A 23,525-nucleotide genomic window follows, 5' to 3' on the forward strand; every position below is an offset into this window, starting at 1 on the left:
AGAACTGACAGGAGAGGATGTTTTCAAAATAGGAACTGTTCAAGGAGTGAAAAGGAACAGAAATAAAGCAGACCACATCCATTCAAAACTACAATGAAAGATCAGAAAATGTAAAAGATTTTCTGCTGGTAAGAAGTCTCCTCCAAACAACCAGGAACAAAGCAGGAAAGTACTAAAATACAACACACAAAACTGCAATAAAAATCCTCAAATAAACATTTGAAAACACATTTTAAAAATCTGCCTTGAATCAGAAATACAAAAACTAAGATCACAATGGAAAAAGCAAACAGAAACCCAAGAAATAAAATGAGAATTGATTGAACTCAAAAAGAAAATCAAAGAAAAAAATCATTTCAAAAATGAACACTGAATTATAAGATGCCGAAATAAGAACAAATTCAAAACAAACATAATATATGGCATTAAGAAAACTGTGGGGGAATGGAGCACAAAGAAAAAAAGATGAGATAAAGAAGAAAAATGGGTCAGAGAAAGTAGATGTAATGGACCAACATACATATACTAGATGTTCTTGTGGGGAAAATCAATACACTGGAAGAAAACAACGTTTACAATATAATCCTCAAGATAATTTTCCCAAAATAAAAGAAGACCTGAATAAATACACGGAAAGGACCCACCAGGTACCGTGGAAATCTGACTCAAAACAATGAACTCCAAGACACATATTAGTAGAACTACTAGACTTTGAATATAAACAAAAATAATAAGGCAAAAAAATGAAATAACTTCCAAAGAACCAAAAAAATTAACTGGCAATAGACTTCTCAAAAACAATATAGAAATCAAAGCTGCAATGGAGTAGCAATTTTCTAGAAAAGTGAAGAAAAAATGTGAACCAAGAATATTATATCCTGCTAAGCTGCTCTTCAAATAGTTTTTAATCTGCTAAATTTAGGAAATACTGCAAATTGTGATTTTTACATACGAATCTGATAAAATTTGAATTTATCTGACCAAAGACAATTTGGAAAGTTTTGGCAAAAAAAACCCACAAACTTAAGCATGTCATATATATTAACTGTAAAGCTAAGACTACACTGAGAATGAGGTCATGGGCAGAAGAATAACATATAAACATTACATGTTCTGACAAGTATAAATTATTCACCTAAAAGATAAAAAGAGATGGTAGAGAAAAAATGAGAAAGTAGAATAAGATTATAGGTCATAATCTGGAGTCATTTAAAACTAATATAAAACTATTAGATTATGTAAAAAACCTATCATGAAGAATATACCTTCTTCTTAAGTAAACAAAGAATATTCATAAAGATTGATTATGTATTATAACACAAAGAAAAACATCCATAGGTTCTGTATAGAAGAAATATTACAAACAACAATCTGTTTACAGTGCAATAAAACTAAAAATTAAAGCAAATAGAAACAATATGAAATAGCCTCCTTATCTTGAAATTAAAATATCTTCCTTATCTGGAAATTAAAATATCTTGCATCAAACAAGTCTTAGTGAGAGGAGAAGTACAAAAAGAATTTATAGAATTTTTAAATAAAATAATGACAATAAAAATATTACATGTTTAGAACCTCTGGGATCTATTTAAAGCAGTGATCAGACAAAAACTGATAACCCTAAACATGTAGGTCAATACAAATACAGACAAGCTAATTACATACTGCCCCAAATGATCTACATATTCAATGCAAAAGAGATCAAATTCCAGTGGCATTTTTCACAGAACTAGAACAAATAACACTGATATTTATTTGGAACCACAAAAGTCTCCAAATAGCCAAAGCAATGTTGAGAAAGAACGACAAAACTGGAGTCACTGAACTCCCTGATTTCAAACTATACTACAGAACTACAGTAATAAAAAAAGTATGGTATTGATATAAAAACATGTACATGGATTAATGTAACAGACTAGAGAGCCCAGAAATAAACCTATACACATATAATCAATTCATTTATGACAACGATCCAAAAATAGACAATGGGAAAAGAACAGCCTCTTCAATAAATGGTGCTAAGAAAACTGAACAGCCACATGCAAAAGAATGAAACTGCACCACTGTCTTCTCCTACACACAAAAGTCTACTCTAAATGGATTAAAGACTTGAACGTAAGACCTTGAACTCTAAAACTCCTAAAAGAAAACATAGGCAGTAAGCTTCTTGACATAGATCTTGACAATGATTTTTTTTAACTTGATGCCAAAAGCAAAGGTAAGAAAAGTAAAAGTAAACAAGTGGAACTACATCAAGCTAAAAAGCTTCTGCATAGCAAAGGAAATCATCAACAAAATGAAAAGGCAGCCTACCAAGTGGGAGAAAATGTGCCCAAGTCATATATTCAATAAGGGGTTAATATCCAACATTTAAAAAGAACTCATAAAACTAAATAGCAAAAACAAACAAACAATCCAACTAAGAAAACAGGTAGAGGTTCTAAATAGACATTTTTCCAAAAAAGACATTCAGATGGCCAACAGGCAAGTACATGCAAAGGTGCTTAACATCACTAATCATTAGGGATGTGCAAATCAAAACCACAGTGAGAGATTACATCACACTTATTAGAATAGCTATTGTGAAAAAGACAAGAAATAACAAGTGTTGGTGAAAATATGAAGAAGCAGGATCCCTCATGCGATGCTGGTGGGAACATAAATTGGTGTAGCCACTATGGAAAACAATATGAAGGTTCCTCAAAAAATTAAAAATAGAACTATCACATGATTCAGAAATTCCAATTCTGGGTATTTGTCCAAAGAAAATAAAAACACTAATTAAAAAATATATATGGCCTGGCTTGCTTGGCTCAGTGGCTGAGCATCAGTCCCTCAATCAGGAGGTCACCTTTGGATTTCTGGTCAGGGCACATGCTCTGGCTTCAGGCTTGATCCCCAGGAGGAGGTGTGCAGGAGGCAGCCGATCAATGACTCTCTTTCATCATTGATGTTTCTATCTCTCTCTCCCTCTCCCTTCTTCTCTCTAAAATCAATAAAAACATATTTAAAAAAAACAAAACACGACTTTCCAAAAGCTGTGTTCCAGTTTTTAATATATATATGTATATATACACATATATATATACACATATATATACACAAAAACACACACACATACAAACACACACACATATATATACACACACACACCCATTTTCATTGCAGCATTATTTATAGTAGCAGAGATATGGAAACAACCTAAGTGTTCATTGACAAATGAATGGATAAATAAAATGTGATATATATGCAATCACCATATATAAGAACACAGTAAAGTTGACCAAAGATTCAAATGTAAAAAATAAAAGTATGCACACAGTAGGAGAAATCAGTGTGAAAGGCTTTCTAACATTACTAAAATTTCAAATATATATGAATGATATTGAAAAAATGTTTAGTCAAGTTTTGCCTAAAAAAATCCCCATAAGCAAAGTCAAAACACAAACTTCCAACTGAGAGACAACATGAGTAGATATATGACAGATACAGAGCCAATATTCTTAACTACAAATATTTGAAAATGAGAGAAGAGACAAAACTTCCTTTAGAAATACAAAGAAGATAGACAACTCACAAAATGACCAATTAGAATGGCCCCTAACCATATGGGTAAACGTTCTAATTCACACATACAAGATAAATGGAGATGAAAACTTTGTCATGATACCATTTCTCACATTTCAGGTTGGCAAATAAATTCAGAGCCTGGCAGAACACTGTCCGCAAGGTTTTTAATGGCAGTGCAATATGGCATCACTCCCAGGAAGGAGAACCTGCAGGAACTAACAAGATTTGTATGCATTACCCCTTCTGAGCAATCACATTTCCAGTCATTTATCCTGAAGATACACCTGCAACGACATGGAAATTATGAGCAAAAGGTCATTCACTGAAGAATTATTTGTAATTTTAAAATGTCGGAAACTACCCATATGTCCAAGCATAAAGGTTTGTTTAAATAAGCTGGGGGTACACACTCAATGAATTACTATGCAACTGTACAAAAAAAGAGGAAGATCTTGAATAACTGATGTAGAGTAATTTCTAGGAAATGCAAAGAGATTATATATTATGCTACCTTTTGTGTAAGAAAAAAGTGAAAATGAGAAAATATAAAGAAACACAGAGAGAATAAACTGACCTACCAAAATGTTCATTATCTGCAAGGGGTAGAAGACATAGAATGAAGGTTTTTTAGGAGGGAGTAACACTTCTTTGAGACTAACTTAATGTATAATTTTGACTTCTAGAAACATGCTAATGTTCACTATATTTTTTAAAAAATTAAAGATAAGAAAAGGAAAATAAAATCTAAAGCTGAAAGAAAACTGGGTGGGGGGGATTAAAAATCCTCCATTCCCACCAACAAAACAGAAGCAACAAAATATTCTCTACCACTTTCAAAACAACGATTACCAAAAAAACCCACAACTTTTTGTTTGGGGCCTGCATTTGTTTATGTTTTAGTAAGTATAGGAAAAGAAAATTTCTTTCCAAATCTACTTTGGTAATAGAGATAAAAAACAAACGAAATAACAATAATATTGGAGCTTTAACATTAATGTTTCTTTTATAGAGTTAAAATGTATTATCCTTCAGGAACTCATTTCAGGGGAAATCATTATAGTGGCCTGATAATTTAAGGTATTTTGCAATTGTAGCAACTCTTAAAACAGTGCCCTTGCCGAATGTTCCTCTATATTAAAATGAAAGTAAAATGCATAAAATTCATCTGAATTTTATTCACACAAACAATAAATTGAATCACTTTCGTGCTCATATAAACTATCTAGTCTACAGATGAGATTTCATAATTCAGACCTACTTGTACTTAAAAATAAAGAAACAAAGTGAAAAAAACTGAATATAGGAGGCTACCTCATTTCATTAAGTTAAGGTATTATAAAAATTCAATAATAGCATAACTGATACCTGAAAAAGAATATTGAACAGGCTGTAGGACAGCTATTTTTAAATGTAATAATAGCATCTCCGAGAAACTCCTGTCAAAATAAAAGAGAAGACAGTGGGATATGCACTGAGACAATGAAAAACAAAAGATGTTTAAATCCAATCGGCAAATCAGTGATTAGGGAGCAGAGTGGCACCAATATAATGCCATTGCCTACCACACTGCAAATACAACTGCGAAGGGAAAACTACTTGCGGTGATTATCGAAAGTTACAGTAATCAATGGAGAGCTAGCAGAAGGCATTAATTAGAGCTCCGTGGCATCCTAGACTGATAATGTGACTGTCCAGAGAGGCACAGGCACGAGCTTTCACTACAGAGGTAAAGACAGGGCCCGCCTGTTACAAATGACATGACAACCGGCCATTGCCATAATCGGAAAAGAGAAAACAAAATGCCACTTGTCCCTACAGTCTCCCAGAGCCCACCCAAAGGAAAGTGACTGAAAGGTAGATATAAGTACGGAGATAAAGGAATCCATACTTTAGGACAATTTTTAATGATCACAGGAAACTTAGAGTTCATCCTAGAAGTCAATAGACACACAAAAATCACAGTGCTTTTCTGAATGCATCAGACACACACACGTGTACTTTTCAGAGATAAATTTAGCCTTTTGAAAATAACGTTGGTTGACCGTGCCCACATAGTTCATAGTTCATCAGGTTAGATGGAAATGAGATTTCTGTGCCAACAACTAGGCCCCATAGAGGTCAAGGGTAATGTTTTGTTTACCGCTGTGGAGAGTAGCAGAATAGAAATGCCCCCACTAAAAACCATAATTTCCTAGTAACCTAATCATTTCATTATAGTGCGTGAATAATTCCATAATGTTTTGATGACTAAATGAAATGAGCAGTACAGACTTCATGACAGTGTAAGAAAAAAATAGTTGTTTTGGTTCAATATGCTGCCTAAAACTCAAAAGAGAACATGGTGATTTCTGGATCCCAGTTCAGCTTGGAAGGTGTCGCTGCAATCCTCTTTACAGCAACAAAAAGGCTGACTACACTGAAAATCAACAACTTTTCTTAGATCCCTCGGAAGATTTTAAACACAGGAAAAATGGGTGCCCTCAAAATTAGAGAGACAAACAGGTGGAAGCAGAGGATCACCATGACTGGAGGAGCAGCCCAGGAAGAGAGACTGCCGCTGGAACTAGGAGCAGCAAAGGAAAACTTACTGAAAAACTCTGGGCGGGGGGAGTCCTGGAAGAGGGCCCACATTTTCACGAGAATCGCCTCTAGAAGTATTACCGGGTTCACATGGTGAAGAGAAATCTTTCACATCCTTCCAGCAGGCAAAGGGAAAAGTACCCATTTTGAAATATACCCAGAGAATTCATCATAAAAAGGCCTATCTTACCAAAACCTAAGCAACTGGAATTTTACCATAGTGTTAAGTGACCTGGGGAAGGGAAATACCCAACTTCAGCCGCCTCCAGCCCTCCCTATTACGTAATTGGGTAGGAAAGACTAAGAAGTATTTGTGAAGGCCATATCCCAGGGCACAGGTTCAATAAAGGTTTAAGACCTAATCATAGAACTATAAAGCTCTTCTCCTCCCCCTGAAAGTTAGCATATCATCACTAAGGCTCTGGTATCATAACAGGGAATTACAACAGAAAGAACTGCATGTCCCAGACCTCACTGAGGAAGAATTCTCTAAGGAAACCCAAACACAATAAGGAGAAAAAAAGAAAGAAAGGAAAGACAAGGACACCAGAGAAATAGTTGATATTTTAGCCTTTAATACATAGAGCTACGTTAAACATAGCCTAACCCCTAGCCAGTTAACTACAAAATCTCACACTAAAAGCCTCTCCACCTCAGTTACTTTTACCCAGCATATTATATCTGATTTTCAACAAAAGAATACAGGACATGCTAAAGGACAAGGCATACAATTTGAAAAGACAGAGCAAACATCAAATTCAGACTAAGACAGGACAGAAATTTTGGTATTATCACACTGGAAGTTTTAAAGTAACTATGATTAGTATGCTAAAGGCTGTAATGTAAAAAAAGGTACTATGCAACCCAAGATGGCTATTATGAGTAGAGAGATATAAATAAGTTCTATGAAAGAATCTGTGATGGTCTCATCAATAGACTAGAAAGAAGAGCCAAGGAAGAAACATCATCGAGCTTGAAAACATGTCAATAGAAACCAAAACTGAATTGTAAAGAAAAAAATAAAAAAGACATAACAGAATATCCAAGAGCTATAGGACAGTTACAAGTGGTGTAACATACCTGTAATGGGAATACCGGAAGAAAAACAAAAAAAGAGAGAAAAAAAGAAGAAGAAATGTTTGAAGTAATAATAAGTAGGAATTTTCCAAAATTAATGACAGAAAACCAAACTACAGATCCAGAAAGCTCAAGGAACACCAAGTGCAGGAGGAAAAATCAAATAAAATGACAAATAAATAAAACAAAAACTACACCTGGGTATACCATATTCAAACTGCACTAAATGAAAAACTAAGAGAAAACCTTAAAAGAAGTTGAAGCAAAGAATGAGGGGTGGAAAAACACCTTATACAGAGAGGAGAGAGGATAAGAAATACGTCAGACTTCTTTTCAGAGACCATTCAAGCAAAGAGAAAGTAGAATGTAGAAAGACAAAAATAAAAACCCACCAACCGAAAGCCCAATGGTATTATCTTAAAAAAAAATTTTTAATTCAAAATTATATTTTAAATGTGGAGAAATAAAGACTTTCTCAAACAAATATTGAGGGTATTTTTCCCCAGTAGACCTGCCTTACGCTAAATGTTGAGAAGTTCTTCAGAAAAAAGAAAATAATACATATAGGTCAGAAGCTTAGATCAATATAAATAGAGAAGGCCTGCTGGAGAAGAAATAAAGAAGGTAAAATAAAATATTTTATTTTTATCCATAATTTATCTAATAGTTAATAATTTGTTTAAAATTATAACAATGTATCCAGTGATTCCTGATTTTGGGTATGTGAAAACCAATACCAGCAATGTTATAAGGGATGGGAAAATGGGACAAGGAATACTCTCCTATAAGGTCTTTGCACCATGAGTGAAGTGGTATAGTTATTTGAAACTGGTCTTAGATTAGTCAAGGAAGAGCCAAGGAAGAAAACATCATTGAGCTTGAAAACATGTCAATAGAAACCAAAACTGAATTGTAAAGGAAAAAATAAAAAAGACATAACAGAATATCCAAGAGCTATAGGATTAGTTGTAAATTTACATTGTAAACTCTAAGGCAACCACATTTGACAAAGGTTTAAAAAAGTATAATTAATGTCCTAAAAAAGGAGACAAAATGACATAATATAAAATATTCATTTAAAATCAGAAAGATAAAAATCAGAAGAAGTCAGTAAGTAAAACAAAGAACACCAGCAGTGAATGGAAAACCATAATAAATGTGGTAGATGTTAATGCAATTATATCAATAAGCATTTTAAATGTTAGTGATATAAATATGTCACTTACAGGACTGAGACTGTCAGAGTGAATAAATAAACAAGATCCAACTTTATGTTATCCACAAGAGCCTCACACTAAATATAAAGACACAGGTTAAAAAGTAAAGGGAAAGAAAAAGACATACCATGGTAACAGTAAACAAAAGAAAGGTGGAGTAGTTATGTTAATTTCAGACAAAGCAGATTTTAGAGCAAGGAATATTATCAGGCATAAAAATAGGCATTACATAACAAAAAAATGGTCAACTCTCCAAGAAAACACAGAATCCTTGAATGAGTATATGACTAACAACAAATAAAACTGCAAAGAAGAATAGATGATTTCACCATTATAGCTGGAGACTTCAACACTCCTCTATTAGTAATGGACAGATCCAACAGGCAGAAAATCAGTAAGGACATAGTTGAACTAAACAGCGCCATAAATCACCTGAATATAATTGACATTTATAGAATACTTCACCCAACAAAGCAGAATGCACGTTCTCTCAAGTTTACACAGAACATTCGCCAAGACAGACCACATTTCTAAGCTATAAAGCAAACAAATATAAAAGAAGTCATATAAAGTATGCTCTCAGGACATAGTAGAATTAAACTACAAATAAATAAGAGAAAGATGCCTGGAGAATCCCCCATATCATAATGGAAGCCCTAGATAATGCAATAAAACAAGAAAAGGAGTAAAACATATACAAATTGAAAAGGAAGAAATAAAACTGTCTGTTTGCAAACAATATAGTTGTCTCAATAGATAATCCCAAAGAATCAATAACAACAAAAGCCTCCTGAAACTAATAAGCCATTATAACAAAGTTGCAGGATACAAAATTAATGTACAAAAGTCAATTGCTATCTTGTATGGTAGCAATGAAACCAGAATTTAAAATTTAAAACATAATACATTTATATTAGCAACAAAAATACGTGAAATACTTAAGTATCAACCTAACAAAATATGTACAAGATCTACATGGGAGAAAGTACAAAACTCTGATGAAAGACATCAAAGGAGATTTAAATAAATGAAGAGATAATCCATGTACATAAATAGAAAGATAAATTTATACAAGATGTTAGCTCATCCCAAATTGATCTATATATTACAAGAAATTATTTTGTGCGTATGGACAAAGTACTTCTAAAGTTTATATGAAAAGACAAAAGACCCAGTACAGTCAACACAATGTTAGAAAATAATTTAGAGGACTGGCCCTACCCAACTTCAGGACTTACAATAAAGCTTTAGTATTTAAGACAGTGTGTTATTGGCAAGTAATATATAAATGTATCGATGCAACAAAGACAGCCCAGAAATGCATGCTCACAAATAGAGTCAACTGATCTTTGACAAACACAGTAGTTCAGTGGAGAAAGGATCATCTTCTTAACAAATGGTGACAGAACAACCAAAAGCAGTGAATCAAGACACAGATGTTATACCCTTCACAAAAATTCATTCATAATAATCATAAACCTAAATGTAAAATGCAAAACTATAAAATGTCTAAAAGGAAATATTAAAGAAAATACAGTTGACCTGGAGTTTGGTGGGTTTTTGGTTGGTTTCTTTGTTTAGGTTTAACACAAATGAATAATCCATGTCAGAAATAATGATAAATTAGACTTCATTATGGTAAAAACAAAACAAACAACCAAAAAGAACTTCTTTGTGAAAGACATTGTTAAGAGAATAAAAAGATGGGTCACAATCCAGAAGATATTTTTAAAACACATATCTGATAAAGGACTGATATGCAAAATATACCAAAAAAAACCTCAAAACAAACAAACAAAGAAACAAACAAAAACACCTCTTAAAATTCAACAATAAGAGAAAAAAACAACAACTCAATAAATAGGCAAGAGATTTAAACAGACACCTCACCACGAAGCTATAGAGACAGCAAATAGGTATACGAAAAGATGCTGAACATCATATATCATTAAGGAATTACAAATTAAAAGAAGATACCATTATACATCTATTACAATGACTAAACTCAAAGCGCTGAGAACACCAAATCTGGCCAGTATGTGAAACTGAATTCTAATTCATTGCTGTTGGTATGAACAATTATACAGCCACTTTGAAAGACCTTTTGACAATTTCTTACAAACTAAACATCCTCTTCCTATAATATCCATGAATTGTGCTCTCCGGCACTTACCCATCTGCGGTGAAAACACATGTCCACATAAAAATCTCACATGAATGTTTATAGCAGCTTTATACACAATTGCTGAAATTTGTAAGCAACCAATATCTCCTTCAATGGGTGAACAGATAAATAAACTGGAGTATATCCAGAGAATGGAGTGATAAAAAGATCTGAGCTATCAGGCCATGAACAGACACGGAGGATCTTTAAATGCGTATTGCTAAGTGAACAAAGCTAAATAGAAGAGGCCACACACTGCATTAATCCCACTCTGTGACTTCTCGGAAAAGGCAAGACTATGGAGACAGGAAAAGATCATAGGTTAGCAGGGCTCAAGGAGAAGAGTGAGATCAATAGATGGATACAGAGTTTTAGGGCAGTGAAACTATTCTGTATGATACAGCACCGGTGGGTACACATCAGTATACACTGGCACAAACCCACAGGATGCTTCACGCAGAGTGACCTCTAATGACTGCAGTCAAGTATGGACACTGGCTGATCCCCTGTAACAAACACACTACACCGTTGCAAGATATGTGTGTGAAACCCTGTGTGTGTGGAGGGGGAGTGATGGGAAGGTATATGAGAACTCCGTATTTTCCACTCAATTTTTCTGTTAATATAAAACTGCTCTAAAAATAAAGTCTATTAATATTTTAAAAAGAACTTGGTAAAAAGAAGCAAACTAAAAATGAAAACATTCTATGTCATAATCTAATGTGGAATATTAAGGAAACAATGTTTCTGCAGAATTACACATACATATTCAAACAATAATTGCCCAAATCATCTACTTAATCTTTTGGGCTTCACAGAGGCAGGCAATAAAAGGCAGAAAATCACTCTTCAATGGACTTGCAAATTGTATACGGCATAAATCAGAATAAAGTGATCGAGGATAAGATATGCTCATTTGTGAAATCAAATGAAAAAAATCGCCTTTATTGGTTCTTGAGTAGCAGAGGTGGCTTTCTGAGCCTCTCCCAGCCAGCTGTGGATCCTGAGAAAATAGTAACTGATGATAATGATTAATTCTAAATAAGAGTGTTTCATTGTTTGGTAATTTAAATACTATTGAAAAGCATCTTAATTTGGAAGAAGCTTGGCAATATACCAGTGTTTCCACTTAAGACCTTCTGGGGGGAAATCAAACAAATATTACTTTCAACATAGTTCTCTGGGTTTATGTCATGATGTTTTATACTACAATTTAAAATAAAACAATTACAAACAATCCTGAAACCTAAACTATTGCTTTTAAAAGTTTTAATTCATTCCCTCTATAGGTTGTAATTCTAATTCTTTGCTGTTCAAGTAAACATTTCTATCAAATCAATGCCAAAGAAAGCAGCCTTGGATTAACTTATTGATATTATTACTACTATAAAAAAATCTACATCTCAAATATAAAAATGCTCCTTAATCATGAAACCAAAACTAAATAAACAAAGTAAGTGTAAGAAATAAACATGAAAAATGATAATTTAAATAATTTATATCACAAATTTGAACGTGAACTTAAACACTTGTGATATCTTTTATTACTATAGTAACAAAAGACTTTTGTTTTAACTGGTTGACATTTGATAAAATGTGGAAATATATGATGTCCAATATAGTTGCACTACCAGTCATGCAAGAATTCAGAGCACTGCCTGGTCTACACTCCGATATTTTCCTAAGTGACACTGAAGGCTTCTCAACTAAAACTTCTAAAACAACAAATCCCAAACCTGATTACAATTTTCCTTTTGTAGAAGATCAGAAAGAAACCTCACAAAATTAGGCTGTACAACATTTCGGTGAATAAGAGACAGAAACACTGCAGGCCTCCTACCTTAACACGGCGTTTCTCCCATCACTTCTTGTACACCAAACCTGCCGGGTCTGGTAGCCCGTCTCTGCGTCCCAGGGCGTGGCCTGGCGATGTGGCTTGTAACTCTGGTGTCTAAAGGTGACCCGCTCCTTCGAGTCAGAGCTAAAATCCAGAACAGTTCTTCCGCTTGGGTTAATTTCCTTAAGCTGAGGAAGCCTGCATTTACTCCACGGTCCAACTTTAAGGCTAAAAGTGTATTCGCCTTCCCCAAGAGGACAGGAAACGGGAGCGTCACAGACTCTCGTCTCGGTCAGATTGGGACACTGAGAGCCTCCATAGAGGGGCGGGGAGATGGCCACGCGGGTCCTGTGCTGCAGCTGCTTCCCGCACCCCTGGGTGCACTTGGACCACTGCGAGAACTCAGACACTACACAGTCCCGGGGGCACGGGATGAGGCACGCCTGCTCCGTCGGGGGCCGAGGGGCGAAGTGCTCGCACGCTTCGTTCGCAGCCGCGGTTCTGTTTAACTTCTGCACGCAGCGCACGGCCCGGTGCTGCAGGCCATGCTGCGCGGTCACGCACTCTGCAGCCTGGGGCCTGGCGTGGCCCAGGGCGCGGGGCGCAAGCACACAGTGGTGCCAGTCGGAAGCCTCCCACTGGAAGAGGTCTCTGTGCCAGTCACAGACGCGGAAGCAGCTTCTTTCCTTCGGCGGCCTGTTGCTCTCATCGCAGTGGGAGAGGTGGCTTGTCCAGCCTTCAAAGTGGAAGCACCACAGCGATCGAGTCTGGGTTCCCCCAGGCCCGCAGTCTCCTGTACACCTTCCCCAGGGGCCTACAGGCAGGGAAACAAGATGTGGGTTACTCGGAGATTCCGTGCCCCCATCCGCACAAAAACAGGGCAATCTGCACACTTCCCAGCACAGCCAGTGTGAAAGTATAAATTCTGGTGGACGATATAATTTGGTGGTTAAGAACGTGGACTCTCCATCATCAGTTGGCCCTTATGAAACCCCCGTTTCATCTCTTACCGGCAATGCCCACTTGGACAAATTACTTCAAATCTCTAAGCCTTGCCCTGCCCGCATGGCTCAGCTGGTTGAGCCCAGCCCTGGGCAGAAAGGTCGCCAGCTCGGTTCCCAGTCAGGCCACACACCGGGGCTGTGGGCTCCAGCCCCGGCCGGGCACGCGGGGATGCAACCGACAGACGTTTCTGTTTCGCATCGATGTTTCTCTCTCTCTCTGCCTCCCTCCCTCTAAGCATGTCCTCGGGTAAGGATTAAAAATATAATAATTTTCTGCCTGGCCAGCATGGCTCAGAGGTTGAGGGTCGACCTATGAACTAGGAGGTCAGGGTTCGATTCCCGGTCAGGGCACATGCCCGGGTTTCGGGCTGGATCCCCAGTAGGGAGCATGCAGGAGGCAGCGATCAATGCCTCTCTCTCATCATTGATGCTTCTCTCTTTCCCTCTCGCTTCCTCTCTCTGAAATCAATAAAAACCTATTTTTAAAAAAAATGATAAGCCTTAGTTTCCTTAACTACATAGGAAGGAGAAGAGAAAGCGATGACTTATGGAGCCATCCTGAGGGTCAGTGATATAATGTGGTGCTGAGGAGACAATGCACACTTTAAAAAGATTGAAATCATTGTCATTATGATGTTCCAAGACTATATAGCTAATTCATTATTAATAACTTTCCAGTTAGGCAGAGTTTCATCTAAAAAAAAAGCCCTAAACCGAGGTTTTACTAGAGTAGGATTTATCATGTTTTCAATCCTTTGGCTCATATCCTAAATAGCTCAGAGGAGAAATGTGCTATTAAAAAATAATCTGCCAAAGTATCCTAAATAGATTTCATTTTCTAAATAGTTGCCCTCCATTTTTATTTTTGCTTGCAGAATAAGTTGCCATAAAAATGGGAAAAAAATCTGATATGAGGGATAAAAGTAAGGTAATAAAAGAAAAATTAGCACTGAATTGCCTATGGAAACCCTGCTCCTACAATCCTTGAAATACACCCGTTTTGATTTCTGACAGGTATTGACTCCAGGTAAAGCTTCCAACACTGCCTTGTAATATGCCGAATCTTTAAATTAATGAATTTGCTTTTGTGGGAAAGAGTACAAGACATGGACAGATGAAAGATCTGCCAATTGATGTCTCTCACTTTTTCTGTGACATATCAGCTGGCTTGTCCAGAAGGCTCATCATAGATCTGTTCGTTTGCTTTGTGGCTGTCCCTTTATTTATTCATTCATTCAGTACATACTGAGCATCTAAAATACGCCAGGCATTAACCTTCCAAGAAACAATACAGAAGGGTTTCACAGCTCTGTGACCTCACTGATTCTGGTTCATTCACATCCATTCCCATGGCCGCACCTTAGCTTTATCACCACCTGGAGCTGGGTCACTCCGGACTCATGCTCCTTTGTCCCCTCCCTGCCTTCACCACGACCATCCCCAGCTCAGTTCAATCCAAATAAGCCACAGAAGGTTTGGTGGAATGGCATGGTCCCAGACGAAGCCCTGGCCTTTGGAGTCTGTGGTTTGCATCTGCCTCTGTCAATTGCCAGCTCAGCCTCCATAAGCCTCAGTTTCTCCATCTGTATGTTGGAAAGAATGATATCTAAATCATAGGCTTTGTTATGAGGAATAGAGAATGGGTATCTTAACCATGTAGCATAGATCCTGGCACATAGTGAGTACGAATAAATAGCAACTAGCATTATTTTGTCTGTTTCTAGTGCAGGTCTGCTAAGCCCTTCTGGGGAAAATTGCATATTCATGTTGCTGGGATCCGTTACAAATTTATGAGCTCCAAAGACTCCAAGTAATCCCATTTTGTGTCAATAGAAAAAAAAAAAAATGTCTCCCTTTTATTTCATTTAAATATGTAATATGAACCTGAAAAAAGTTTATCAGCTGAACCATGTAACCTTTGGCAGCATACTATGATTGTGATAACAATAAAAGCAATTCACACCCTGAGAAACATTTTAATTTATACAAGTGAGAGGAAGAAGGTACAGTCTTTCTCCAAATCTGATCAAACATCCAAAATGCCACTTAATTACTTCATGGAGTATATTTTCATGCACATCTATTATATTTCTAGGAAGAGTGCATGTATACACAGTCACATGCATTTAGAAAGAGACAGAAGCAGCCCCAGAGAGAGGTTATTTGTCCCTGGGGCCGCATGCCGCAGTGGGATCTCTCTCTCTAGTGGGGCAATGGTTGGGTTCGAAAGCACACAGTCATCCCAGCTTTTCCTCACGGCCCCGTGCTGGATATGTAAACCTGGAGTTCTAGGCAATGCCCTGCAAAGCTATAGCAATTTGTTACTTTGTGAGAGAAACATAGAAATATCTTCTCTTCTTTTAGTACATCCACGCTAGCGTCTCCTCTTGCGGAAATGGACAGAGGAGTTTCACTGGAGTAAGTCAGCCTTTACTCGCCAAATGCACCAAATGCCTTCGGGTGGCCACATGCTTCCCCAGGCATGTTGCCCCGGCCCTGATCATGGCCAGGAAAGGCACGTGCATAAGTGGTGCTCTCAGCACAAACTGATTTAATTGACTGCTCTTGACTCTCCTGATTCCCTCCTGGCTCACCCATAATTTTGCACTTTGTATCTTTAGATGTTCATTGTTACATGAAAGGTATATTCAGGCCTAATAGGTCCAAATGTTCTGGAGCTGTTTCAGTTTAACATGCCATCCTCTGTCCATCATGTCAGACTACACATGCACATTTTTATTATTACAAAAAAAAAAAGTCACCATGGTTATTTAGGAAAGGAATATCTTGAAAAAACATATGTTGCGGCCAACTTTTAAAATCTAAAATCAGCCTTGATTTATATGAAACAGTTATTGAATAAAATTAAAGGAAGCTTTCTTTGTAAAGTACTAGGTTTTAAAATAATGGCTGTCAGCTTTTCTCCATTTGTTTAGGTATCATATATACACAATTTTCCAGCGAGGATTTTTCGTGTGCAGATTAAAGAATCTAAGACCTGAAAAGCTGAGTCATGTCAAACTAATCTTGAAAAAGCTAATATTAAATTTAATTCACCTAGAACGTTTTACAAGGCGATCCTTATTCTTACTTTTAAAGCATTTAGTGAACACATTTCTTATTATTAAATGTTGTTTTCTTATAAGTTTTTTTTTGGTCTACTTTCAAAATTCTGAAGGCAGCTCATTTTTGTTGTTTGAAATCATTAATATTTTAACATTATAAACTATTATTCTTTCCTAGCTTTCACATCCTCCATCTATACAGAATTTTACCAAACAAGGAAGAACTTTTCCTAGATTAATGGAAGACAAAAGATAATTAAGAAATAATTACTGCCATTTCTTGAGGGCTAGCAGTGGCGAGCTGCACCTCACTGGTGCCAGGGGACGGTTACATATTTAGGAATTTTACCTGGTGGCTGTTAAATATTCATAGTTGGAAACTGGCCCTGGTGGGAGAATTTATACCACACTACAAATCAAGACAAATCAAGGCTTTTTTTTCCCCCCCCAAAAACAGAGAGCGACCACTTGTGATTTGCCAAGTACCTTCCCTCCTGTTCCTTATAACTATTCCATGAGGTGGGGCTGGTGAGCATACTTTATCCACTGGGGAAAATAAACTTCAGAGAAGCACATCCAAAGGTATACAGGCGGCGCGTGGAGGCTAGAAGGGGACTCCAGACCCGGGTGACTCCTGGCTTGGGCGCTCGCCCTGCATTTGAAAGGCGCCCTTTCCAGCTGTGCATGGGTGTGCGTGATCCTAAAATCACAGGGCAGATTTGTCTGTAGCTTGGTCATGATCCCTTCTATCTGTTAGTTAATATTCTTTCGAGGTGGTATGTGAGCAGTGATCTCCCCCTCCGTCCCGCCCTGGAAAGTTAGAACAGCAGCTCTTGTGCAGTCAGACCCACGCATGTTTATAAACATTAGTCAGCCATTTAGGCAGGCACAGTCAAGGGAGACTAGTTCTTCTTATGTTAAAGCCAAGGACTAAAAACGGTGTAAGTAACAAGCAAAAATAAAGTGAATTGTGTTTGCTTGGAATAAACGAAAAACAAGTCGTAAGCAAGACGTGTGAGATGGAGACGAGACTTCTCAGCGACTGACCTATAATAATTTTCATTTTTCAGGCACCAAGAGAAAATGTGTCCCATGATTTATTCAGTTATGTTTGGCTATGAACTTTAAACACATACAATAGTGAAAATCACACAGCCCTGAGAAATTCTTCCATTTCAAAAAAAAAAACCACACACGTTAAAGTGAAATGTGACCTGCAACTTGAGAAATCTTATATCCCTGTCCAAGTTCAGAAATAAAAGAGCGTAGCAAAATTCCTGGCATGAAGAAAAAGAATATCACCTTTAAATTTGTCCTGTACATATAATATTACATTCAGAATATATACCTGAGATAAATCATCTAAAGAAAAATATAAGAAACCCTTGTTTTAAATATCAATCATTTTATATTTCTTAACTGAGAACAGGTCTCAAGTAATACAAATAAAACAAAATTTAGTGCAATTCAAGAAGTGAAAGTTTACCTACGGACCTACTATGGCTCTAAGCTAAAACTCGAACTGTGTTCTACTTGCAGGAAACATTTCCATGATATAATAGGAAGAGCAGCTCTGTACTTGTTTACCTGGACCAGCAGGAGGTACAAACATCATCCACCTGCAACTTACTCCCTTTCTGTGGGATAAACACAGTTACCTGGCAATAAAGTGCTACATATTATAAGCCATGCCCGTGTCAATGAACAGGTTAAAATTCTGGGGTAGGAGTAAATCGTTTGGACTGGAAGGGGGGCACTGATGAACTCTCAGGTCACATTCACATTGAACACTGTGATTTCTCTCCCCTCCTCCTCTTGTTTTGTGCCCGTGTTTCTGCAGAAAGTGCAAATATCGGAATGCTCTAATGTAATATTCCTCCAGAAGCAGAAAAGTGCTGGCAAATTGTGTTCCCTTAATTAAGTTTTCCTTAACTAGGTTAGTCTAGATGAATGTAGCGCCCAATTTGGATCATCACACTTAAGACAATCTGCTGGATGCCTGAATTATAGGTATGGTATTCATTAAAACACCTGCCAAAAAAAAGAATTCTAGAGGACAGAGAGAATAAATAAGCACACTCTCCACAGCTTTTGCACACTTTTTGCTACTGTTTAGGCAGCAACCCTGATTTAATACCATTCATGCAATAGGAAGAGAAATTTTATTATTCATTTTTTTAACCACAGCTTTCATTACCCTGACATTGCTTTATTTTCATCTGGAGCAAAGGGGTTGAGGAGTGACATAAATGCCAATGCACAGCTTTAGTGTCTTAAACAAATTGTTTGTATATCACAGCTACATCAAAGCACTCATAGAACTCAGAATTACAAAAGGCAAGATCAAACAGCATTGGCTTACCTGGAAGATGCCTCACCACCAAGAAATAGCTTGAAATTTATGTAGTCACTTTTCAAAAAGCTTTCATACCAACCATGAGATAATTAAAGTAATATCTCCATTTACATAGTGGACAATTATCTAAGAAATGGCATTATCTAAAAAAAATCACACTTTCTAAAATACATCAAAGAACCCAGGGAATAAAAAAAAGTATTATCTGAGTCTTCATTTGTTAAAAATAACAATTATTAATTACCTGCTACTTGGAAGGTAGTGTATTAGACTCAGGGAACATAAAAATGAATGAGACATTAAATATCTCTCAAAACCTGTGCAGTACAAGTCATGCCCATTTGCTCATGAAGCGGACATGTGGTCCCTCTTTCAGGCCTATCTAAACTTATTTTATACACAGGATTAACAGTCTAATGCTTTGACTTCCTAGAGCTCATTAGGTCTAAAGTAGTAAACCAGAAGTTGGGAGAGAGCACTGGAGGCAGGGATGGCCCAAAAGAGATGACAGTTTCCAAAGCGACGTTTCTCAATCTATCATGACACTTAATAACCTTCACTAGCCAACCAATACTTTCTAAACTCACATCTCAGAGAAACCCTGCTTGCTCATTTATAACAGCCATTAGTGAGTCATGCATCAGATATCAATAAAAATACAACACAGAAAATGTAATGCCACAGAAAAAACAGTTAGATGAGAAGGCATTGAAACCCTAATGCATTTCATCAAAAAATTCCACTGCACTTTTTACAGGAACCAAAAATATCATTTATAAATATTAAAACTATTTCCAAAGCACACGTTTGTGATCTGAAGGATATGTGTTAAAATATTCCAGTAATTCCCTTTAGAAAAAATTAACAGCAACAGTTAAAAGCTTCCAAATATAACTTCCTTTTCATAGGTATGAAGATGTACTTTTAAAGACAGTTCATGATTCCACGTGAGAACAGCACAGGGCATGTGGACTGAATATTTAAACTCCAAAGTAAGTACATCACTGTTGCTAACATCCCAGGCTCTTTCTGCGAGCTTCTGTTTTTGTTTGACACTTAACAGCACGTCCTGAGTCCATTCCATCTTTGTGGACAGATGCCTCTGAATGAAAAGCAAAGTGCCTCTGTTACTTACCACTTATGACTGCAAATTATTACTTGCCAGTGACTAGAACATCCACTAAAAGTAGTTCAACAGCCAAGCAGATTAGAAATGTATCTGGATGATGCATCAGTTAATGCAAACACCATAGACAGAAAACTACCCTTTAAAAATTATTTATCTATCTATATCTATCTATCAATCTATTTTAATTCTCACCTGAGGATATTTTTTCCATTGTTTTTTAGAGAGAGGGGGAGGGAGGGAGGGGCAGGGGGAGAGAGAAAGAGAGAGAGCGAAAGAGAAACACTGAAATGAGAGAGACACATTGGTTTCCTCCTGCACGTGCCCCGACCAGGGTACAGGACTGAACCTGCAACCCAGGTGCCTGCCCTAGACAGGGAATCAAATCTGCGACCCTTTGGTTCTCCGGAGGACGCTTCAATTATTGAGCCATACAGACCAGGGCAGTTTATCAATATTTTGGGGTTCAGTTCCATTTTCTAAAAATTCTGAAGCCTAAAAGAGACTCTCAAACCTCAGACTTCACTGCACTGTGACAGAAAGTGGATCTTTTCAGATCATTAAACCCTATAACCTGCTAACTGCCTAGAACGTGGGCATGAAAAGGGAATCTTTTAGCCCATAGTGTTTAGAGGAGGGAATAAAGTCCAGACAAGTTCAATTACTTGCCCAAGGTCACACAGTCATTTCGAGCAGAAATGGGAGTGACGTTTCCACCCCACACACCCAACCCAGCGATACCGACACTATCACTCTGGCTTCCACTGTGACAGCTCTAAGACTACAAAGAAAGAATAAGGGCCCCGTGGGTGGCTGTAATCCCAGGTGGGGGGAAGGAAAGGAGGGGGAAAACAACCCCAAGCGGAAATTACATAAAAACACAGGCAACAAACTGCCTGTTAAGGCTGAGATGTTTCAGTCTCCTGGACTGGCACCAGAAGCAGCTGCTCTCAGGGCCCCTTCAGGATGTATCTGTGAACTGAGATCCCGCCTGCCTTTGCAGGCTTGGTCACAGGCTAGGCTGAGCTCCTGTTCGAGAACATCCAGCATCGTTCAGGGGTTTAGCACAGGAAAGAAGCCTCAGACGCCAATTAGAAATTGTGTCCCTGGCATAGCTACAGCAATATTAGTAACGGCTGCCATTTATTTTTAACACCTACTGTCTTCCCAAGCCCAAACACACATTATTGATACTGGTCTGCTTTCCTAGGTGAGACCATCAAAGCACGAAGTCAAAGAACTGGGTCAAGGTAAATGGCTCAGGGGCCCTGAGACTGGAATGTCTCCACAATTCTATTATTCCAGACCTTTTCCACAACAACTGCAGTTTAAGTACATTTTTTAAAAAATTCTCACCCAGCGACATGTTTATTGATTTTAGAATGAGAGAAAGGGAGAGAGAGAGAGAAAGAAAGAAATATTAATGGGAGAAAGAAACATCTATTGGTCACCCCTTGTATGTGCCCCAACCAGGGATCAAACCCTCAACCTAGGCATGTGTCCTAACCAGGAATGGGACCCACAGCCTTTTAGTGTTCAGGGACAACACTCCAACCAACTGAGCCACCGGCCAGGGCATAACGATTTTTACAGCAATATCTCTTGAGCAAATGAAGCCTTGCAAAGCCTGCAGGTAAGATACATTTGGAAGGGGTTCTGTTCTGAGTGCAGCTGGTGTGAGGACCCAGAGCTGCCCCTCCTCTCCGGCCTAAAGCAACTGGTCCCAGCTGAACGGCCTGGCTCGGCAGTGGCCCCGGATCCCCTGTGGCTCTGATACCTGTCAAGGGATATTTATGGGGTGTTCTCAATGCATAAATGTGGCTCCACTCAACTTTGACTTGACTTACAATAAACGCTTCAGTTAAGCCCTCCAGGTACCCTGGAGAAGCGGAAGAAAATCATTTACTCCACTCTTTTGTATCAGTTAAGCCGAAAAGGCAATGAAGAATACGTCTGAGAACAGAGTAAAGCTGGGTCCCTCACCATGTCCTTCTGAAGGACTTCTTCCCTTAGCTCACTGACCACCCAGGCGGAGAGCACACTTCAGGAGGCCCAGAAATCTGTTTTCTTTACCCTACACAGAAAGCAAACTGGAACAGGTAGGCACTCACTCGGGAGGCTGAACTTTTGAAACTGTGTCCCTGCCCCCAAAAGAGAATAAAGTGCTAATTCCACGGTGAATAATCAATGTTGAGCTTGATAATGGAGGCCTTGTGTAACCCATAGAAGTTCAACGGGAAGGCAGCAACGTGGGACTATGCACGTCGGATTTAAAAATGCACAGAGCTCCTTCTTCTTTATAGCTGCATAGTATTCCATGGTGTAAATGTCCCACAGCTTTTCTATCCACTCATCTACTGGTGCGCACTTGGGCTGTTTCCAGATCTTAGCTATTGTAAACTGGGCTGCTATCAACACAGGGGTGCATAAGTTCTTTCTGATGGATGTTTCAGGATTCTTAGGATATATTCCTAGAAGTGGGATCACTGGGTGAAATGGCAGTTCCATTTTCAATTTTTTGAGGAAACTCCATACTGCTTTCCATAGTGGCTGCCCCAGTCTGCATCCCCACCAGCAGTGTATTTCAGGACAGCATGGCGGGAACTGGAGAGTATTATGCTAAGTGAAATAAGCCAGTCAGAGAAAGACAGGTACCATAGGACCTCACTTATGTGGAATGTAATAAAAAAAATAAACTGATGAACAAAATAGATCCAGAGACATAAAAGCATGGAACTGACTGCCGAATCTCAGAGGGAAGGCAGGGGTGGGGGAGTGGGTGGGGAGAGATTAATCAAAGGACTTATATGTTTATAAGCATAACCCATGGACATAGACAGTGGTCTGGGGAAGGCCTGGGGGTGGGGTGGATGCAGGGTGGAGGGAATCCATGGGGTGAAAGGGGGGATATCTGTAATACTTTCAACAATCAAAATAAATTAAAATAAAATAAAAATCACAGAGCAAAAGGGCTGGATGGCATCCATATTGTTTGCCACTAACACAACTCAAGAATTAACTTTTCTATGATAAAAATTGCACTAGAACATACTTGAGATAATATTTTTTCTTAGTAACTTTAATTTTCTAATGGTCACATGGAGTGTATCTGCTTCTCAACACATCTCTCTCACTGCGGACATTCATAATGGACAGTGACAGAGAACAAAACGTAAGCTGCGTTTAGGTGGACAGAACATCTAGTTCCTCTAATTTCTTTTTCAAAGGAATCATTATTCCTGTGTTGGAGCAGCAATTTTATGACTATTTGAGACACAACTCTTATGTTCTGAAAAATAATCTCCCAATTAGTGTATTTGAAAAAAAGTATTTGAGAAACAGCAGTATTGTGGCTGAATCACCATGTTCTTCCTATGTAGAAACAACTAGAAATGTCTGTTTACCCATTATAGTCTAATGAGCATCCTGAAGACGCTATTCATAAAGATCAAGTCCAATCGGACCCCCTTCAGCTTTACGTCCCAAACACGATCCAATCTGCCCAGGCTCCTTCATCTCCACCATCACC

The 23,525-nt window shown here is 37.9% G+C and overlaps 1 protein-coding gene across 1 annotated transcript in view; it reads right to left on the reverse strand.

Moving 5' to 3' along the window:
- Positions 1 to 23,525, reverse strand: part of THSD7B (thrombospondin type 1 domain containing 7B) — a 630,654-nt gene that overhangs the window by 473,480 nt on the left and 133,649 nt on the right. The window contains exon 2 of the mRNA XM_087819873.1: positions 12,449 to 13,259. Coding sequence (XP_087675999.1) covers positions 12,449 to 13,259 — 811 coding nt within the window. The remainder of the gene's footprint in view (positions 1 to 12,448; positions 13,260 to 23,525) is intronic.

Source organism: Miniopterus natalensis, chromosome 8 (genome assembly GCF_054644295.1).
Source record: "Miniopterus natalensis isolate mMinNat1 chromosome 8, mMinNat1.hap1, whole genome shotgun sequence".
In the NCBI taxonomy this organism is placed as follows: domain Eukaryota; kingdom Metazoa; phylum Chordata; class Mammalia; order Chiroptera; family Miniopteridae; genus Miniopterus; species Miniopterus natalensis.